We start from the raw sequence: 19,232 nt of genomic DNA on the forward strand, positions 1-19,232 counted from the left end.
AAAAACCCAAAACAACATGCACATGCAGCACTTCCGTCACAAAATAAAAAGATGGAAGGGATGCAATCCCACCTCTGGTTGTGCATGGGTTAAAAGTGGTTTCCATACTTGTTGAAAACATTTTTTTCTTTTCCTGGTTCTGCTCCTGAGTTTATCCTATCCCAAAGTAATCAAGCGTTTTGCTGCCACTGCCAATCACAGCAGCCTGCTGCTGACAAGAGAAGCTTGCTGCTAGAGCTGGAGCACCACGGGATGCTCGAGGCAATGCCCCTGCTGGGATGCAGCAAAGCTCAGTCCAGACTGGAGCTGTTTCATGCTCCTGTCACTCAGTCCAGGGCTCCTACAGTTCACCAGGAGCTGGCTGACCTTGCCAGACCTGAACGGGGAAAAGGGATGCTCTCAGCCATTGTCAGCCTTCCATCCAGGAGGGCTGTGCCCACTTCTCTCCTCTATTCCAGCACCCACAGTGGCTGGATGTTCCCATCCAGGATCCACCTGTGCACACGAGGCTTTGGAACACAGGAAAAGGAATGTTACCCACTCCCATTCAGGACACAGGCAAATGTTCCAGTAGCCCTCTGCCATCAGTTCCTTTAATGTGAGTGTGCCTGTTGTGGCAGGGGTGGCCAGGACGTGGCCTCAGGGGCTGTTTTCCTACCTGTGAGGCTGGGATCAGTCTGCGGACACAGTTACAACCTGGGCAGGCAGCAACATAGGGCTCAGGCATGCAATGAATGCACTGTGAGACACTGAATGAGCCTGGGAAATAGCAGGTGAGGGTTCTGAAAGGTGGTGGGGAAAGGGCACGGCGGGAGCACAATCTGCAATGCAGAAGAGAGCACTGCATCACCTCTCGTGTGAGGTGGCAGATTAATCAGGAGTCACAGAGTGCATTTGTAACCTGCCTGGCAACCCAGCAGCGCTTCTCAACCCTACCCAGCTCTCTCTCCACACCTGAAAAACCAGCATAACTTTACATGTCACTCATTAGAAACAGGTCCTGCTCTGGGAGGAGAAAATACTGGAGCAAGGACTTGGTGAGGGACAGGCAGCAGAGCCCCTCCCGGGTGTGTCTGTAGGGAATGAGGACTGGCATCTGGGGAGGCCTCTGCTCCTGTACCTCTGCCTGCAATGAGGGCAATATTCCAAGGAGGAGGTAAGTTTTCCCATTTGCTTTGCTCAATTCCTTAATTTCTTCCTTTCCTCTACCATTGTTGATGGTTAAAGTTTCCTCCTGAAGCCCAGATATCAGCAGATGGACAGACACTCCAGTCCTGCCCTTTCAAGCTCTCTGAAAACTCCAACAGGTTTGCATCCATACAGTTTTTTCTCCATTTTTCTTGAAGGAAACAGCAGGTGAGGGTTTTTTGGGTTTTTTTGGGGGTTTTTTTTTTGGTTTTTGTTTTTTTGTTTTTTTTTTTTTTTATCTATATATCCATCTTAGATGGCAGACAAGAGAGAAAATGTAGAGACTGCCAGCTTTTCCCTCCAGATCCATTTGAGAGGCTCTGGGAGGTGTCAGATGCACACAGCCTGGCTCACCTTCTCACTGGATTTCAGGACAGCAAAGCTGTGAGTGGACAGAGACATGGAAAAACAGTACTTTCCCACCTGTTGGGATGAGGCCTTCCCATTCTGATTTTGTCAGACTTACCCAGATAACCCCTAAAAATGCTATTCAGCTTTTTTTACCTATTTTCTGGCCAAGCAGCACTTTCTAGAGATGCAAACAAAACATGTAATTCATTCTTCCCACCTTACCTCCACTGCAACTACTCCTGTTGCCCTGGGTTTGTTTATGTGGGAGATGTTCCCCTTTCTTTCATGAAGCAAGCTTTTCATTCTGGATAATTTTGTGCTTGCCTTTAGCCTCTCAAGTCCTTTGAATAAGCCAAGCTGTCCATGAGATGGTGCCACACGCAGAGTTAAAACCCTGCTTTGCTTACCAGAGACAGCAGACAGGGAACAATCTTCCTAGGCACTGCATTTAATATCGCATATTTATTATGTCTATTATTATTATAATCTGGACTTCTTCAGCTTTGGATACATGAATAATACAGCATCAGAAAAGAAGTTTTTAAAAAGGTGCTTTTATATATAGATAGATAAAGATAGCTTGCTCTGATTCATCTGCTAAAAATTGCTGCTGCTCCTTGTTTGTTTGTTTTGTTCAAGCAGAAATCGCTGGGCAAGATGAATGCCAGGAATGGGAATACAGGATAAGCCTAAATTTCACAACTTCTTGTCATGCTGGAAGGTTGCTGTCAAAACTTTGGTGCAGGTCTGGAATTTGCTTAGAAATGAAGTTGCTGCTCCAGGGTGTAGTGCAGCAGCCGAGCACAGCCAGGCAGGGAGGCAGGGAAGAGCATCTGGCTCAACCAGGGAGGAATGAAGGTCAGCTTGCCTCCTCCAGGGGAAGGCTGCAGGGACTGGAGCAGGAGCTGTGCAGCCCCCACGAGCCAGCATCTGGATAGGAATGTCCCCCTGCAGAGCTGAAATTTGAGTGGTTTGAAGGAGCCCTGTGATGAGTGTTTTACCTTGTGCCGTATGAGGGTGTCAGTTGTTGTGCCTGTTCTTCTGACCAGGTGCAGAGGTTTCTCTGGTGGGGATCAGGGCTTGGAGTTGGCGGCCAGCACAGCAAAAGAGACACAAAAAACCCTTCATGCTGAAAAAATGACCCTTGGGCAGACAAATGTCTCACTCAGAAGTACAGATGGAGGTATTGCTGCTGGAGCTGCACCTCCTGACTACATTTTCAGCCAACTTCTGCATTGCTCTGAGCCAGGGAGAGACACAAAGCCTTCCCAAACCACGGCACAGTGCACAGCAATAAACTCCAGCTCTGCTCTCCACCCCTACAGCTCTGTTTGCACCTGACAGGTGCTGCCACATCCACAGCCTGTGGTCTCCTTGTCCCTCACATGTCACAACGGAGGACAAGCAGCCAGCAGTGGAGCTGGCAGCAGCATCAGATCTCCAGATCTGGTGTAGGTTTGGGCTTCACCTTCTGTAGAGATGCTGGGATCTGGTCCCAGTCACAGACAGGAATCCAGACTGTCTGCTCTGGGCATTGCTAGTGATGTGTCAGAGTGGTTTTTCAGCTCTGCATGGACACAACCATTATCAAAGGCATGTCCCAGAAGTCAGCTGGATCCTGCCTTGGTGGAAATAAAACACCACTGCTTTGACTGTAGCTTCACAGAGGGTAAGCCATAAAATAAAAATACTAATGAAATAGCTGTAACAAACACTTGACATCCATCATGAGGGACAAGATCTGTCTTAACCCACTAAAACATTATTTGTTCTTTTTCCCAGGGGCCAAAACACCGCTCTTCTGCATGAGATATATGTGTCATTGGATATGTGTGTATCCCTAAATTTAATTTGTCCAATTGCATTAGGACAAGCAGCTAATTCCGAAATTCATTTTGTTCCCATAATCAACCCCTCTGCCAAATGGCATTTGGGTGGAATTGTGGAGATTGTGATTTTTATTTAAAGTGATTTATTGAAATCATTAGCAATGTTCCCTAAGTAGAATCCATGGCAATCCTTTTAATCTTCCCCCCATCATAGTAAATGCAAACATTTTTTTTAATAATAGAGAGATTGAAATATAAGGTTATTAAAATCCACACTTGTGTATTTCTCCATGCTCTCTCCCTCTGTAATGGGTTGGAAACCATAACTGTGGAAATAAAGGCTCCCTTTCAGGCCAGAGATGCAGAGAGTGTGTAATGAACAGTTAAGCATCTATTTAGTCACTTTGAATTGATAAGGGTGTTAATGAAAATGAAAGGAGCTGACTTTATTTCCGCTGCAGGGAAATACAAGTGGTGGGGAAGTATTTTTTTGGTATTGCCCTAAGCCCTTTTAATGGAGTCAGTGTCTGCAGCAGAACTCAGAGCTTCCCCAAGTGCTTTTCCAGCCTCTTCCCACAAGTACTCAATGGAGGTCTAGGAAACTGAGGGGGTTTGCCCTGTGTCCCACTGGAGTGAGCTCTGGGCTGTTGTCACCAGCTGTCCCCAGCCACACAGAGAGCTGCCCCTGTTGCCTTCAGCTCTAATTAATCTCCCCAGGTACACACACCTTTGCAAACCCTTTGCCTCCAATCACTCAGCTCCATCCCCTCCTGGAAATAAAGGGGTACAACACCTTGGGAGCCTGCCATGGGACAGTCACAGCCAAAGCCAGGCACAGGGGTGGGTCAGCCTGGACCAGATGCTCTCCTGTTCCCTCTGGTTGATGCACTGGTGCCATGACAACTGCTAACACCAAACAGCTGTGGTGAAAGGACAGCTTTGGAGCAGCTTCGGTCCCCAACAACCAGTGGCCATGTCCTGGGGGTTGTTCTTTCCTCCTAAGAACCCCAGGCAAAGGATGTGCCTCTGAGCAGAGCAAAGCCAGACTGCACTGTGCCACCCCTGCACAGAGCCCAAAACTCACTTCACATTGAAAAGTTCTTATAAACAATAAAACTGCCCTATTTTCAATCTTGGAAGGATAAAATCTGGTGTGGAAGGACTGAGAATCTGACAGAGGAGCCATTTGCCCTTAGCTCCTGACTCCTTTCCTGGCCCTCAAAACATCTCTGCAGCTTTGTGCTCTGGAGGCAGAGTAGCAGCTCCAACTCTGGACATCAAGATGCTGGGGCACAGGGACATCAGGACCTATCCCACTGCAGGATATGTATCCATGCAGCTGCCCAGATATTCTTCTCTAACCAGTCACAGCTCTGTCACTTGTAAGAAGAAATTTTAGGATGCTGTTTAATGGTCCTGGGCACCAGAAGTGACTGTGACATGGTCCATGCACATTCCAGGGAGGGCAGAAGAGCTTTTTCCTCCACATTTTCTTTGCTCCTGGGCTGTCAAATCAATCTGTCCATCACCAACCTGTACCCTGGTGATATTATTGTACAGGAGATGTTGCCATTTTATTCTATACTCTTCCAACCCCCAGGCAGCTGGCAGGATTGCTGCTGGCTGGTAGCACACATACACACACACAGACACACACACAGACACACACAAAGTTAATCTTTTGCTGTTATTTCTCAGAAGCTCCATTTGGCTACTTTCAGGCTTATTGTGGTGATTTTCTTGCCCCTGTGACAGATGTTTCTTACATGGGGAAGCAGAAAAAAAAAAAAAAGGGCCGTGATTTATTTTCACCTCCAAATATAGAAAGACGATTTCCCTCTCTCTAAGATTTCCTCTTCCTCCTCTTTAAATATGTCCCACTGCCTTTAAACCAAGCCAGCAACTCAGTGATCCCAGAGATCCCACCACTAAGGCAGATGGGATGTATTTGTAGGGAAGATGAACCAGTTTAAGACCATTACCAAGGTGGCCAAGGACAGGCTGGCTCTTAGCAGTTGGCACAGACAGCTTAGCAGGGAGGGGAGACGGTGAGGGAGCTCAGCCTCACACCCTCCGTGCTTTCTGCAAACCAGTCGTCCCTCCAATGCCCAAACTTTGCTGGGCGGAGGCTGCCGGGGAGGGAGCGGGGCTGTGGGGAGCATCACTCCTGCGGGATGCTGGCGGTGGGATCGATGATGTCCTCCCCGCTCCCGGCAGCGCCCGCGATGTGATTCCTCCCTGCCGGCGGCACCGCTCCCAGACAAAGGCTGAGCTCAGCGCCCGCGGGCGGCTGGACCTGGGCTACCCACGCGAGCGCTCCGGCTGCTCCCCACCTTCCCCTGCACCTCCCCGCGGACATCCAGCAGACGGATCAAAGCTCATCTTTTGTCATCGAAAGGATTAACTCCGCGGGGAGCAGCGGCGGAGGTGAGCCAAACGCTCCCGCCACGCATCGCCTGCTTCCCAGCACGCTCAGGAGTTTTGGAGCCAACCTCCCGGCAGCTAATCCTCCTCGCTGCTGGAGCCGGGGAGGCTGGGAAGAGCCGGCAGGGCGGCAGGTGAAGGGAAGAGAACGGGGAGGAGTGTCCGCACACACACACGCACACGCGTGCACCCCGCACACGGCATCGGGCAGCGGCAGCGGATCGGCGGCTGCGTGCGGGGAGCTCCGCAGGAGCCCAGCCCGGAATGAAACAAGCTGGAGCCTCAGGAGAGAGGATCTGTTCGCTTGGAAAAGTCTTTAAGGTAAAACCCGAGACCGGCCGCTTCTGGACTGGGTTGGGAACCGGGTGCTGGGCTCTCTGCCGGCGTGCTCGGTGTCTCTGACTTGCGTCTGTTTTTAAAGGAATCGATCGGGAGATGCCGGTAAGAGAAGTTGCTGAAAGACAAGCTGGAATGGCCAGGAGCTGCGCGCCGCCGGCCCCGTCACACACCGGAGCAGCTGAACTTTGTGGGGTCTGAACATTTTTCTCCTCTGCGAACGCTCTGGGCAGCGCTGACGGGAGAGCCAGGACGGCACCGCACACCTTGAGCCTGGGGTAGTGCCAAGGGGGGATTTCTGTCTCTCCAAGGACCATCGCCTCTGAAAAAAAAAAAAAAAAAAAAGCTGGAGAAGGGCAATTTATCTTTCTTTTCCAGATGACTGAAAATATCTACAGGATCCTGTCTCTCCGGTTTCCATCGGTGAGTAGCATAAGGGACAGGCAACTGAGGAACAAAAATGATATCGGTCAAAATCATTCCAGCACCTACTTTCTCCTAAGGAACTTCATGCCCATAGGGGTTTTCTGTGGGCATTTCCAAGAGTGAGACCGAGGTACCACAGATACATCCCTACCGGATCATGTAAGAATTTGCAAATGAGAAACGTACCCCATCCAGACCTTCTCTGCCCGCTTTGCAGTACATGGTTTGGTGTCAGCACAGCAATTCTCACCTCTTTCTCTCCCTTTTAAGTCTCTTGAGCTTGGAGACCTCTTTCCTCATTGCAATTATGATTATTTGCAACATCAGTGCCATCAAAGATTGGAGCACTTTCCTTTCCCAAATCCTCCCCAGCGTTAACAAGACTCTGAACTTGGTACAGCAAGTGGAAGCCACCACCAGCTCGGTGGTCAGTGTCCTCCAGGACCCCGAACAGGACAACTACCTGTCCAACAGCCAGTCCATGAACTCCAGCAACTTCACAGCTGGCCTGGACCATTTGTTCCAGTACTCATACTCGGACAATGACCAGCTCTACAAGGAGTACAAACCCCCTCCTCGAGACGCCATTCCTCTGCCCAAGGCTGTCCTCTACCTCCTCATGGCAGCCCTGGTGGTGGTGGCAGTGGCATATGCCATCGTCGGGCATCTCATCAAGGACCTCATTTACGACTTTGTAGGTGAGTGTGGGTTTCATGCATTGTGTGCTTGTGGCCAACAAGAGCCTGGTGCCAAGCCTGGACGTGCTGCCTTGCGTCTCTCCTTTGATTTGGGTGGGTTTTAGACCAAGCTTTGACCCTTTCACATTTGCAAGAGTGTTAGTTTATTTAATGTGCTGGGCTCTCCAGATTGAGTTCTGTGTTGACCATCTTCCCAGAGAAAATCCTTGGGTTTAGCCCCCTTCCTCAAGGAGCAGATCTTGTGTCCGTGTGCATGTGCATAAATGTGTGTGCGTGAGTCTGTGTCGCCAATCGACTGTAAAATCCCTTGGCCAGTTTCAACTGAGCTTGGATTAGAGGTCTCCAATACGAAAAGTTTCATGGCAACAGATACCTGAGCACAGGATAACAGCCCACCAGTGCATAGTGAAAGAAAATCTGCCATATGAGCTTAACCCCTTATTAGACACCAGGGAGTCTACAAACTCCTAGGAAACACAGCTCAGCAGTCTCGTTGCCTTAGAACAGCCATCACAGCCCCTGCAACAAATCCATGCAATGACAACCCAAAGAGGGTACATTTATTTGATATTTGGCTTCCTCCTCTTTTCATCCTGTTGCTGATGAACGCTGTCCCTCGCCATCAGGGCCGAGAGCACAAACACTGCTGGCTGCTGTGGTCAGGCAGAGGTGCTTGGCTGTTTATGACAAGCCTTCAATGATACCCTTGCTCTTTGCCCCATAATTTGTAAGGCTGGTCATGCTGGGGAGTGCAAATATGCCCAATTCCCATCTGAATCCCCCATACTTTTGCCCCTACACCCTGACAGCCATCGTGTCCTTTTGGGGGCCAGGGCCTTGCTTCAGCCTGCTGGTGACAGTTTTCCATCTTGGATAGGGAGCCAGAAGGAATCCCCACAGGGATTTAAGTTCCTGGCTCCTGCAGATGCACACACCTCCCAAAAGCTCTGGGAACAATGCCCTGCACAGGGAAGCGAGGCTGAAATCCCTTTGCACAGCCTTGCTCCGAGCCTGACCCCCCGTCAGGGTTGAAGCCCTGCAGGCTCCATCTCTGCAGGGGGAGGGAAGTCACACTCATCTGGAACAAAATCCACGTGTTCATTCATGATTCCATTTTATCTCCTTGCTCCTGGGACACAGGAGACACAGAGCAGCCAAAACTCCAACCAGTGCCTGTGGGTGGGCAGCACCCCTGCCTTGCTGAGGGGAGGGCAAGCCAAGTCCTTTGGGCAGAGGGTCATGACCGAGCAAGGGCCAGCAGATCCAGGACACAGGGATTTAGAGGGGGGTTATTTGGGACAAGAAAGGTCAAACCTCCTGGCAGGGAGCAGTACCTGGGGTCTCACATGAGGCTGAGCCTAGAAAACAGCAGGGAGCTGCTGCTGAGGAGTTTTTCTTCGCTACAGATGGAAGGAAACAGATATATTGTCTTAAAGTGTTAAATTTAACACTTAATCAGCAGCTTGCTGGGGCTGTGCTCATCTGATTTAGTGCTGCCTTCCCCACAAAGGTAAGCAGTGGGGACAGTATCTAAAAATATACCCACTCCTGCCCCAAGAAGCTCAAAGGACCAGGTCAGGCCAGGTTAGAAACTCCCCTGAGGCAGGGGCCAGTGCAGTCCAGTGCCCCCGCAGAGCAGACACCCCTGTCCCCATTGCTGTGGCCCCTGATGCAGGAGAGCACAGATGTGAGTGCTCAAACCACCCCTTGAGTGGGTACTGCAGAGCAGGGCAAAATCCACAGGAATGCCACGTCCCTCCAGACATGGAGGGGGGCTGCAGCTGCAGTCAGGGGGTACCTGGGCCCCAGATGTGCTGCTTCCAGCTCAGCACCAATGTTCTCTGGTGACCTTTATCTTGAGCCTCTGTGTGGGATGAGGTCACCAGGGTGCCCTTCTCTTGCAAAGCCCTTTGCAAAGGGACTTCCACAGCCTTTCACAGGATCACGGCCATCGCATGGGCTGGACAAGCACAGGCACAGCACTGGGGTCTGCCCGCTTCCTGCCACTTTGGAAGAAGTCTTTTCCCAGTTTAACACTTCTTGCTGAGGGCAAAGCATCCTCTCTGCCCTGGGTGGAGGTAATATCTCTCCAAGTTAGGGTCAGAAATCCAGATGTGAGCTTCTTCCCCCTCCAGGCAGAGAGGAGAAGGCATTTGCCAAACTCCAGCAGCACCCCTCAGTGCCGAAGGCTGCCTCCAGCTCATCCTAGTTAGCACTCCAGGCCCATCTTCCCACAGTTCTTACACTTCAAATGAGCCAGTCCTTGGAGGAGAGCGGACGAGACCGTGTTTGTTAACACTGCCAAGGAACAGCCTTTAAAGAGAAGGGGTTTAATTTGAATGAGTTTGCATAAAATTACTTTAGGGACTGGACAGAGAGACCAAGGGACAGTAAATAAGAATCTGCTCTATTAGCTGCCTTAACACAATGCCTGGGTTTATATACTCAGCAGCAGCTCCAGCCTCTGCTATCAGCGTTTCTGCACTAATCATGTTCAGAAATATACAGGGAGAGATGGTAATAAGATGCCAAAGGGCTGGAGCCTGTTTCGGGGAGATTAAAGTGGGAATAGTTAATCGCTGCTTTAAACAGTCACTTGGAGGCATCAGGGATGATTATGACTCCTCAATAACAGCTTGTCAGACACGGCTTGGGGAGAAAAAGCATCATCCAGCCTCCTGCACCCACAGGAACAATGAGAAGCAGGTGCTGGGCTCAGTTTCGGATGGTGAAGGGGTTCTCAGGATGCTGCCAAGGTTTTCTCCCTGTGAAATCTGAATGGGTATTTGAGACACTGACACCTCTCTTGCAGATACTTCTTAAAAAACCAATTAGAGCTTGCCCAGGCATCCCTAGGGGGACATGAACACTGCTGTGATGCCCAGCAGACTGGGGGGGAGTGGAAAATGGGAGGCTGCATTGGAGAAGGAGGAAAGATGCATTGTTGGAGAGTAGGAAGGCAGAGCACCTGGATATGGATAAGAAGGCTCTGAAAGAGCCCCTCTTCAGCTCTTCCTGGAGAGACCTGGCCAAGGAGAGCCCCAAACACCTTAATTTCTCTCCAGTCCCTCCTGCTTGCTCTGAGCTGACCAAATCTCACATTTGGCTTTCCCAAAACTCATCAGATGTCTCTGCTTGGGGTTAGACACGAGCCCCCCGAGGAGGGTGGGAGAGAGGCTCCTGCGTGAGCACAGCTCAGAGCCCACCACCAGTTAAGGCAAATTGGGTCGAAGCATTTGGAAAGCTGCTTAACTCTGAAGCGCTGGAGAGCTGCCAGAGCCGGCGCTGCAGCGAGGAGCTGGCTTGGCAAATGACAAGCCTGTCACCAACGTACGAGGCGCCTAATTACTGCAATCCTGGGGAATCAGCCCGCCCTCCCTCCTCCGTCCCCAGCAGCTCGCTGAATATCGCTCTTATTTAAAATTAAAAAAAAAAAAAAAAAAGGAGGAAAAGGGGGAAAAAATAAAAAGTTTGACTGGAAACAAAGCTGTTGCCATGGAGACTGCACGCATGCGGTCACCAGGAAAGGGGAAAGCATCTCACTCCTGCACGGGAACCACACGGGAAGGGCCTGATGGTCTGCGTGGGAGCAATGCCTTGCAGGGACACCTTGGCTGCTGTCACCCGGTTCAGCCAAGGTCTCCTCCGGGCTGCTGATCTCCAGAGGAGACCTTGGAGGAAACTTTTCCCTCGGGAATGGGCCCAAGGCAGGTGCCCAGCTGGGGCAAGGCAGGGCAGGTTCATTGGCACTGGCAGGAGTGTGCTGGTCGATGGCTTTGGGACTGCTCAAAACCCGACGCCGTCCTTGGAGCAGGGTCTTTCTTTTCTTTGCCCTTTTGACCCATCAGCCATATTTTTGTTTTTCAGCCTTATCTCCAACCTCCACATTTCAGGCTTCTTTAGGAAATTATCTCCTTGAACAAAGAAACTGTGCATGAATGCTGAAAATAGCTGCTGGGTGATCCTGCAAGGACACGGGATCCACTTTTAATTGCTCCACACAGAACCACAGAGCTCTGAGGATAATTCAGCCCACAGCAGGGATTGCAGACAGCATCTTAGGTCCATCAGAGAGGACTTATACCTCTTCTTTTCAAGCTCTGTTTTGAGGATAATTCCTTTGCCTCCCAAAGTTGTGGGAAGAAACTACGTCAGGTTCCCTTCTGCTTTTCTATCTTGGTTCTAACCCACCTCTCACAGTGATCCCCTGCCTGTTTCCCTTCTGGTGCACGGGGGTGCATCAGGAGTTCCTGAGGTGTTGTTTAGGGAAGCAGTGGCTGCTGTAGGATAATTCACCACTCCCCCTCACAGGCTGGGGCTGTTGGCCAGACAATGAGCCACAGTGGTCTGGCCCTGCAAGAAGGGCCCACTCCAGGACAGCTGCATTTGAGGCCAAACCTTTGGAGTTCAGAGCTGGAGGAGAGGAATGGCTTCCAGCACACACTGCCAGGCATTGACCAAGGCCTCAGGGATGCACCATCCCACAGCAGCCTTCCCATTCCTGCCATCATGTGGTCCAGGGATGGGCTGTGTCAGGTCCTGGGGACAAGGGCTGTGTTTGTCTGCTGCCCTGCAAGCACTGGTGTCCCTTGAGCTGAGACCAAGCAGGGCTCCTCACTCTCTGGTCACCTTCACTCTGCCTCTGGAAGATATGGATAGCAAATATCCACCCCAGGACCATTCCTGCCTCCCACCTACCACACCTGAATCACCACCTCTCAGAGACCCATTCTCTGGAGATGCAATGCTGCCTGATGGATGGGACTGGGATCAAATGAAAGCTTGGTCCAGGGTTGCTCTGGTGCATGCAGAGAAGGTGTTTTTAAGAGAATATCATAATTAATTGAGTGCCTTTTCCATGTCACCCTTTTCCCCACCAGATGCTTCATGCTGGTGACAGCTCTGCAGGGGAGCAGTGTCCTTACCCATCTATCAGCAAAGCAGAGTGCTCATACTGTTTGGGGTGCAGGACAATTTTGACTCAGCCAGCACAGCAAAGCTGAGAAATTTCTGCAAAAACAGGGAAGGAAGAACAAACCCCAACACCAAATTCATTTAGAAAGAAGTGAATCTGAGGGGAAAAGGGGGGTTTCTAACAAATTACTGTTGCCAGGGACAGACACAGATTTTCCATCAGGACAAACCTGGGAGTTACATGTTGATTTTGCTAATGAATAAGTAGAGTCTGTCCTGCAAATGAGACAGCTATAACATCCAGCTGTGACTGCTGCATCATGTCAAAGACACAAGGGATACCCTTGAACTCATGTCCATCGGGAATGCTCCGGCCAGAACTGGTCCTGCCTTGCTGCAGAGCACAATGTGATTGCTGGGTCAGGACTTGTTTCAAAGAAAGAGGTGCTTTTGCTCCTGCTGATGGGAAAAGAGCTTTTTTAGCAGCTGCTTTCACACCCAGCTCCATTTAAAGCAAAACTAGAGCACGAGTTTGATTGTTCATCGAACATGTTGCCCCTTCCTTTCCTGTTTCCATCTCTACAGGGACTGTGAATGTCTCACTCACCAGGCTGCATTTAAATTTCAGCCCTTTCTCCCACCTCCTTCTGCTCTTCTGCTTGGGAAGTCTCTTTTTCAGCAGCTGAAGTGCCTCATAGACATCCTACCCTGCCACCAATAAATGCAGGGGACTGGGCCACCCCCTTGGGGTGACACTGGGCACACAGCAACTCTGTGCCCCTCTGCACCCAGACAACAGGAGGCTGCTCCCTGCTGCCTGCCCTGTCAGGGGTTTCTGAGCAAGGACCAGCCCTCATGCTGCTCGTACGAGAAGGGCACGCTGCGACATCTGGGCAACCCCAGTGTTTTTCTGTCCCCAAAAATACAGCATATCCCAGGGGTCCTGCTTCCAGGGGTGCTGTCAAAGACTAGGGCAGAGCCAGGGAGGTGCAGGGGCATCTTGTGCCACACCACGCTGCTACTTGGGGATAATAGTAATAATAACAGAGTTGCTATTCCACAGCTCCTGATTTGCCCAGTCTGCTCTATCTCCTCTCTCCAGCTGCTTTGGATCAATCGCTCCATATCGATCTCGCCCCACCTCAGCACTTCCCACCTCTCCATTGGCCCTGCAGACCCCAGCAGGCACACTGAGCCTCAGCAGCACCTGACCAGCAGGAAAAGGTGTCTCTGGGTTAGATGCTGCTCCCCAGCCTGGCTGAGAAAGTCACTTTGTTCTTCTCTTTTATCCAAGACATTCACCTACACACTCATATGCATGCCCTGGATTTTGCAGCATGTGTTACGAGCTCCTTCCAGCGGCTGGGTAGCGCCAGGCAATGCTTTTTCTTATCTCCAAAGTGTGACTGTCCTGGATGTGGATGTGCCACTGCCCTGGGAACACACTGTGTGATCCCTCCTCGCCCCAGCTCTGCCTGTAGCTGTCCCAGATCCATTAGGTGTCATCAGTCTAACTTTGCTCACCTTCTGGTTGGAGATTGTGTGAACCCATATGTGGATTTAAATCCAAAAGAGGATTTTGTTTTCCTCGCTGTGTCTATTTTTTGTGGTTCATGCATCCCCTGCCAGCTGTGAGGGATGGAGAGAGAAATACCTGACATGGTGCTGAGGGTTGCAGCTCCCTTTGGCCGGCCACCATCACCCCTTGGCTCCCAGCCCTTGGCCACCCCCCTACCCAATTACACCCCTGTGCAGGGTTCATTATCCAAGGTTTCCAGCCTGTGTTGGCACGTGACGTGAGGTTGTGCCTCCCATCCCCAGCAAAGTTCCTTCCGCATCAGAGCGAGGTTTAATCCCACTGACGCCAAAGATGTGCAGGTCTCCTCTCTCTTCTCCCTCATCCCTCCCCACACATGCCATGGGCGACCCCAGGAGACCTTGGTTCCTCACCTTCAAACTGAGAGGAGCCAGAGGGAGAAGCTGGGGAGGATGGAGCCTGGCTGGGACGGAGCTGGCAGTGCCTGGCAGGGGACATGAGGGCGCTGACATTTTTATGGTTGTTTCTCCAGGGTCCTGCTGGCAGGAGATCCTCTGCCAGCTCCACGGGGCCTTGCTCCCCTCTTCCACACATGGCAACACGCTGAAGTTACAGGCCATAAATGGCCACAAATAACATGTAATTGTGTAATTACTTCACTCCTTACTTACACAGTCAAATCATAAAGGCATCGCAGTAAATACCCTCTAATGACAGCCTAATTACATCTTCCTGCAGATTACTGGGTAATTAGATCCAGCAGGCTCCAGAAATAATTCCCAGGGAAGCAGTGGTTCGGATTAGCACGCACAATCCAGCCTGCTCTTACCCAGGAGCTGGACTGCAGCAGCCTCACACGAGCCACCTTCCCCAGGCACCCCGGCCAGCCACATCCCCTTTGGTGACAATGCACCATGACATTTTTCCCATGCACATGGCTTTTGCTGGTGCCCTTGGTGCTCTCCCAAAACACCCATCCCCTGCATTTACCACAGTGCCTCATCCAGCTCTTGCTTCTTCTTGTGCCCACAAATGTCACCAGGGGTTCATCATCTGGCCACCAGATGCCACTTACCCCTTCTCACAGGCATGCAATGCTCTTTGCTTCTTGTTGCACACAGCAATCCTTATCCAGTGGCTCCCGGGATATTTGAGGACCCCATCACCCCTTTTTCTACAGATTATTCCCCTTCTTCCCTGCTGCTCCACTGACGTCAAGGAAAGCAAGCCGAGAACTTTAATAGTATTTGTAGGAGGCAATCTCGTTACTGCCTTTGGCTTCTCCTCACGGCAAGTAGCTGTGTGGGGGCTGCAGGAGCCTGCAAGGTCTTGGGGCAAGAGGCTCTGTCTGGGATGGACCAGGCAGGGCCAGACCGCAAAGAAGGTGGTGGAGTGTTTGGCCTTTAGTCTAAAGCCAGTAAAGCCAAGCAAAATCAAAGCTGTAAAGGAAAAAAGCCTTAAATGAGCCTTCTGGGCTTGGCTGAATTTCCTTGGGGAAGGGTTGTGATGGGGAGCCCAGCCTCAGGTGGGTTATGAATGTGAAAGCTAAATGTCCTGGTTGGGACTCAGGGCAGATGCAGGGCTCCCTGAAAACCTTTGGAATACTTCTTTGCTGAGTTCCCAATCCCTCTTGCCAGCACTGCAGTGGCTGAGGGAGCTGTGGTTGTTCTTCTCCTGCCTTTCCTGTTGGACAACCAGCAAACCCTGCTAGCACAATGATGAAGGTGAAGAAAATAGGAAAACCAAGGAAAACCAGTCACTCTCTGGACATGTTGCCTGTGCCCAGTGTGGTGGGAGCTCTACCCTCCTTGGAGACAGCCCCTTCCTCCAGCCAGCCCATGCTGGCAGTGGGGCACAACCCCCTCCACTCCCTGTCCAGTTCCCCTGGCAGAGTGGTCACCTACCCTGGTTCCAGAGCATAAGCATCATCCTGAAAGTCGTGTTCTGCTCTCTTGGGGATGCTGTGGCCAAATGGCTTCAGGAGAAAAAATTTAAAATATTGCATTGCAAAAGCAACAAAACTTTTGGCTTTTCTTAAAAGAAAAAAAAAAAAAGAGAGAGGGAAGCTTTAGGTCTCTCAAAAAAACCCCAAATTTGACTTACAGTGCACAGCCTGAGCACAGAGAGGCTCACAGGTCATTCCCATCTCTCTGCTCACACCTGGAGAAATGTCTGGCCACCACAGGTGAGCCGAGAAATGAGATCTTCCATTCACTTCACACCTGGCATCCCACCCTGGCATTTGTCATTATTCAGTCCTAGTTTTGCTTCAAAACTTTTTTCCACAGCCCATGAGAATGACATCATCTCACTGGGATGGCATTTCTGTGTCCCTGCTCCATCAGGAAATCTGTGTCCTCTACTGAAGTGCCATTGTCCTGTGGGGACAGAATGTCCTGTGGGGACAGAAAATACCCCACAGCACAAAGGAGATAAATTGTATTCTGTGAGATCCAGTGGCAAATAAGCAGAGTTCCTCAGGAGCAACAAAACCAGGCTGGTCCTTTTGTCTGCCTCCTGGTAGCCACCTCTGCTTTATTTTGGTAGCAGAACTAAAGCAGAAGGGTGCTGGTGCTCCACTGCCCACAGCCACAATTTCTTGGGGCTACTCTCCCCTCACCTGGGTTTCCCCAGCTTAGGTATCCTCACTGCTGGTGCCTTCCTATCTCAGTGGGCCGTGGCCTCTCACTGCCCAAACAGCCAGCTTTTAAAAAGATACCTGTTTGGGAAGCAGCACTGCCTGCTTTCACTCAGCTGCAATCCCTTGTGCTGCAGGGGATGTTTCAGTCACACTGTCATCCAGCACTGACACTGTATTTTGGAGGGGGATCAGTCACCCCCAGGGCTGTGGCAGTGGCTGGATCAGCTCAAAGCCAGGTCCTCGTGCTCTGGTGACCAGCAAGAAGCACAGCCCCAAAACTGCCATGGAGGGTTTGAGGCCCTGGCGTGGCTGTAATAAACTCTCAAGGCAGAAAAGCCATGTCCCAGCCACGTCTCCAGCCCCATTTGGATGACACACAGTTATTTAATCATTTGATCTGTCTGACAGCAAAATCCCACTTTAGGAAATGGATTGCTAGAGACCCCAGATGCACACTCCACTTTGGAGGCACTTCACTCTCATTTTTGGGATTAACAGGACGATTTCATCTTCCTAAGCTGGGAGGGCTTCCAGAAACCAGCAGCCTGAAAACCAGCCCAGAGCTGGGAAGAGCAGAGATCCCAGCACCAGGGGAGTGGAGGGAGCTGAATGGGCAGGGGTGGGCAAGGGACACTCCTGGAGGGGGAAGCACCCAGAGCTAGAGGTGTAGGAGGAGGCAGCAATTTTCAAGCAATTTCAACGCCTTTTGCTCTGGGCAAAGAGCTGGAGGTAACCAGGGGCTTGTTTTGTGCTTTTCCTTCCTCCAGACTGGATCTTTGGCCCCAGCCCAGATGACAACAGCAACAAGAGCGACATCAACTGCATCAGCAACAGCGTCAACGAGATGAGCGAGATGCCCGAGGCGCCGCGGCACCGGGAGCGCCAGCCCCAGGACGTGGTCATTGCCATCAGTGAGACTTGCCACTTGCCACAGCAGACGTGACCGGCGCCACGGCCGGGCCAGGCGGGATGGAGCAGCGGGATGGAGCAGCGGGATGGAGCAGAAGGATGGAGCAGTGAAACAGTGCAGCAGCCACCTTGCAGGACCGGGCAGGGAGAGGAAGGGATGGGCAGAGCCAGCACCGTGGAGCAAAGCCCTTCTCCCCCTGGTTTTACCAGCCTCTAAGGACCTTGTGGGGGTGGGTGGCATCACCCCTTCTCCCAGGCTTGTCAGCCCTGTCCTGACATCTGCCCTTGGGTTTGTGACCCCCTCTTTGTTCCCTGTGAATAGCAAAAAAAAGCAAATGCAAAATGCACCCACCAGACAAAGCTTGCAAGAGAAATGAGCTGGAGAGAGGCCGGGCGGTCCTTTGGCGTGTGGCTGTCCAGTGGTGTGGGAATGGGGTGGGGAAAAGGGCAAAGGGGACAAGGAGGCTGCAGAGAAATGCAGTTGTCTGCATTTCTGGGAACAGGCCCAGGACATAGCAGGGAGCTGGGAGCTGCAGAAAGGCACAGAAAGGTCAGTAGGGATCAAATCCCCCAGTACACTGGTGAGCTGCCTGGGCCATCACTCCTGTTTTTAGTTTTGCAGCTCCAGCTCACAGCCCTTTTCAGCAGGTGTGTCCTGTGGCTCTGGGACAGCAGGGTGACAGCCCAAACTTCCCAGGGAGCCTTATTCTCTAGGCCTGTAGCCAAGCCAGGGCCATCACATTCCTTCCACCACATCTCTGCTTGAGCCCAGCACCCCCTGACAGGGAGCAGTCCCGTTTGGACCGGGTACAACCCCTTTTTCTGAGGAATGTTGCTGGAGAGGAGGACAGGGACTCATCTGCATGAATTCCAAACTCTTCATGGGGGAAAATAGCCCTTGAATGTCTGCATCCTTCAGACTCATCCCAGCATGACCACCTCCTACATCACCCCCAAACTTCCTGCCACCCTAAGGGCTGCTGGCTCTGTACTGGGGTCAGCCCCACATGCATTGATGGAGCAGGGACACCTCCCTCCTCTCCCTGGATGCCTTCTTGTTCTCAGCCAGAGCACCACCAACAAAACTGCCCTTCTCTGTGCCCAAAGACATCCTTTCCCATTTGTAACTCCAGGCAGATCCCTGCTCCTCCCTGTTTAAGGGGCTCAGGGGAAGTTCCCAAACCATGTGGGGGAAAGGAGCATCCTGATGGCTTCATTGCTGTTTTAAGATCAGCTCTTATCCCAATAATGGTTTTAAACCAGGATCCGTAATTTCTCTGTGTAGCAGAGTGGAGGCACTGTGACCAAGCTCATTCCTTGTGCCTCTCCCTTATGAAGATCCCTTTACTCTCCCATCTTCCCTGAACTTAAAAAAGGTTATACTGATGTGCCACAGAGCCAGTCCCAAGAAAAGGTCGTGGTCCAGAATTCTGCCTCTGTATTCAGGGAGGAAAGTTCTGCCTTTTCCCAGCCTGCAGTACCCAGCACACCACAAATAGCAGGGGCCAGAACAGCATTTGCCCCTTCTGAAAGTGTTTAAGGAAAATGGATGTGTTTTCAAACTCCTGCTCCAACAGCTTTAATGAGAGCCATTACTAGCAGTCCCACGCTGGGGCTTTGTCGCTGGGGCTTTGTCGGCTTTTCAGCAAGCAAAGGCAGAGGACAATACCTCAGACCCTTCCCCGTAATTAACCATTTCCAATCAGACAGTGTTCTGCCACCGTCATTTTTTCTCTGTTTTTTTCAATTCTGGGTGTGTAGTGTGGCTGCTCTGGCACCTGCCAGGCTTCCCCTGTGCTGCTGGGGCTGTGGGAGGAGCTGGACAGGGATGGACAGCTGGACAGCATAAGGGGGATGCTGGGGCATGATCCCCCCAGTGACTGTCAGCCCCTGGGAATAAGGTTGCAGCACCAGAGCTGGCAGTGGGCCGGGCAAATTGGGAAGGTCCAGATTCCTGGGGGCAGCAGGTTGTACAGGGA

The 19,232-nt window shown here is 51.4% G+C and overlaps 1 protein-coding gene across 1 annotated transcript; it reads left to right on the forward strand.

The window, feature by feature from the left end:
• The first annotated feature begins 6,006 nt into the window (after positions 1–6,006).
• Positions 6,007–17,636, forward strand: LOC128792321 (uncharacterized). Its single transcript, XM_053950629.1, has 3 exons — positions 6,007–6,113; positions 6,214–7,252; positions 17,112–17,636. The coding sequence occupies exons 2-3, from the start codon at positions 6,775–6,777 to the stop codon at positions 17,285–17,287; spliced, it is 654 nt and encodes a 217-aa protein (XP_053806604.1). The 5' UTR covers positions 6,007–6,113; positions 6,214–6,774; the 3' UTR covers positions 17,288–17,636.
• The last annotated feature ends 1,596 nt before the right edge of the window (positions 17,637–19,232 follow it).

This window comes from Vidua chalybeata, chromosome 9, assembly GCF_026979565.1.
Source record: "Vidua chalybeata isolate OUT-0048 chromosome 9, bVidCha1 merged haplotype, whole genome shotgun sequence".
NCBI lineage: Eukaryota > Metazoa > Chordata > Aves > Passeriformes > Viduidae > Vidua > Vidua chalybeata.

Excerpts from the sequence above, each read along its gene's own strand:
- LOC128792321 (XM_053950629.1), top strand. The coding sequence starts at position 6,775 with ATGGTTTGGTGTCAGCACAGCAATTCTCACCTCTTTCTCTCCCTTTTA. Across the intron at positions 7,253-17,111 it reads CCTCATTTACGACTTTGTAG|ACTGGATCTTTGGCCCCAGC; the intron begins GTGAGTGTGGGT and ends TCCTTCCTCCAG.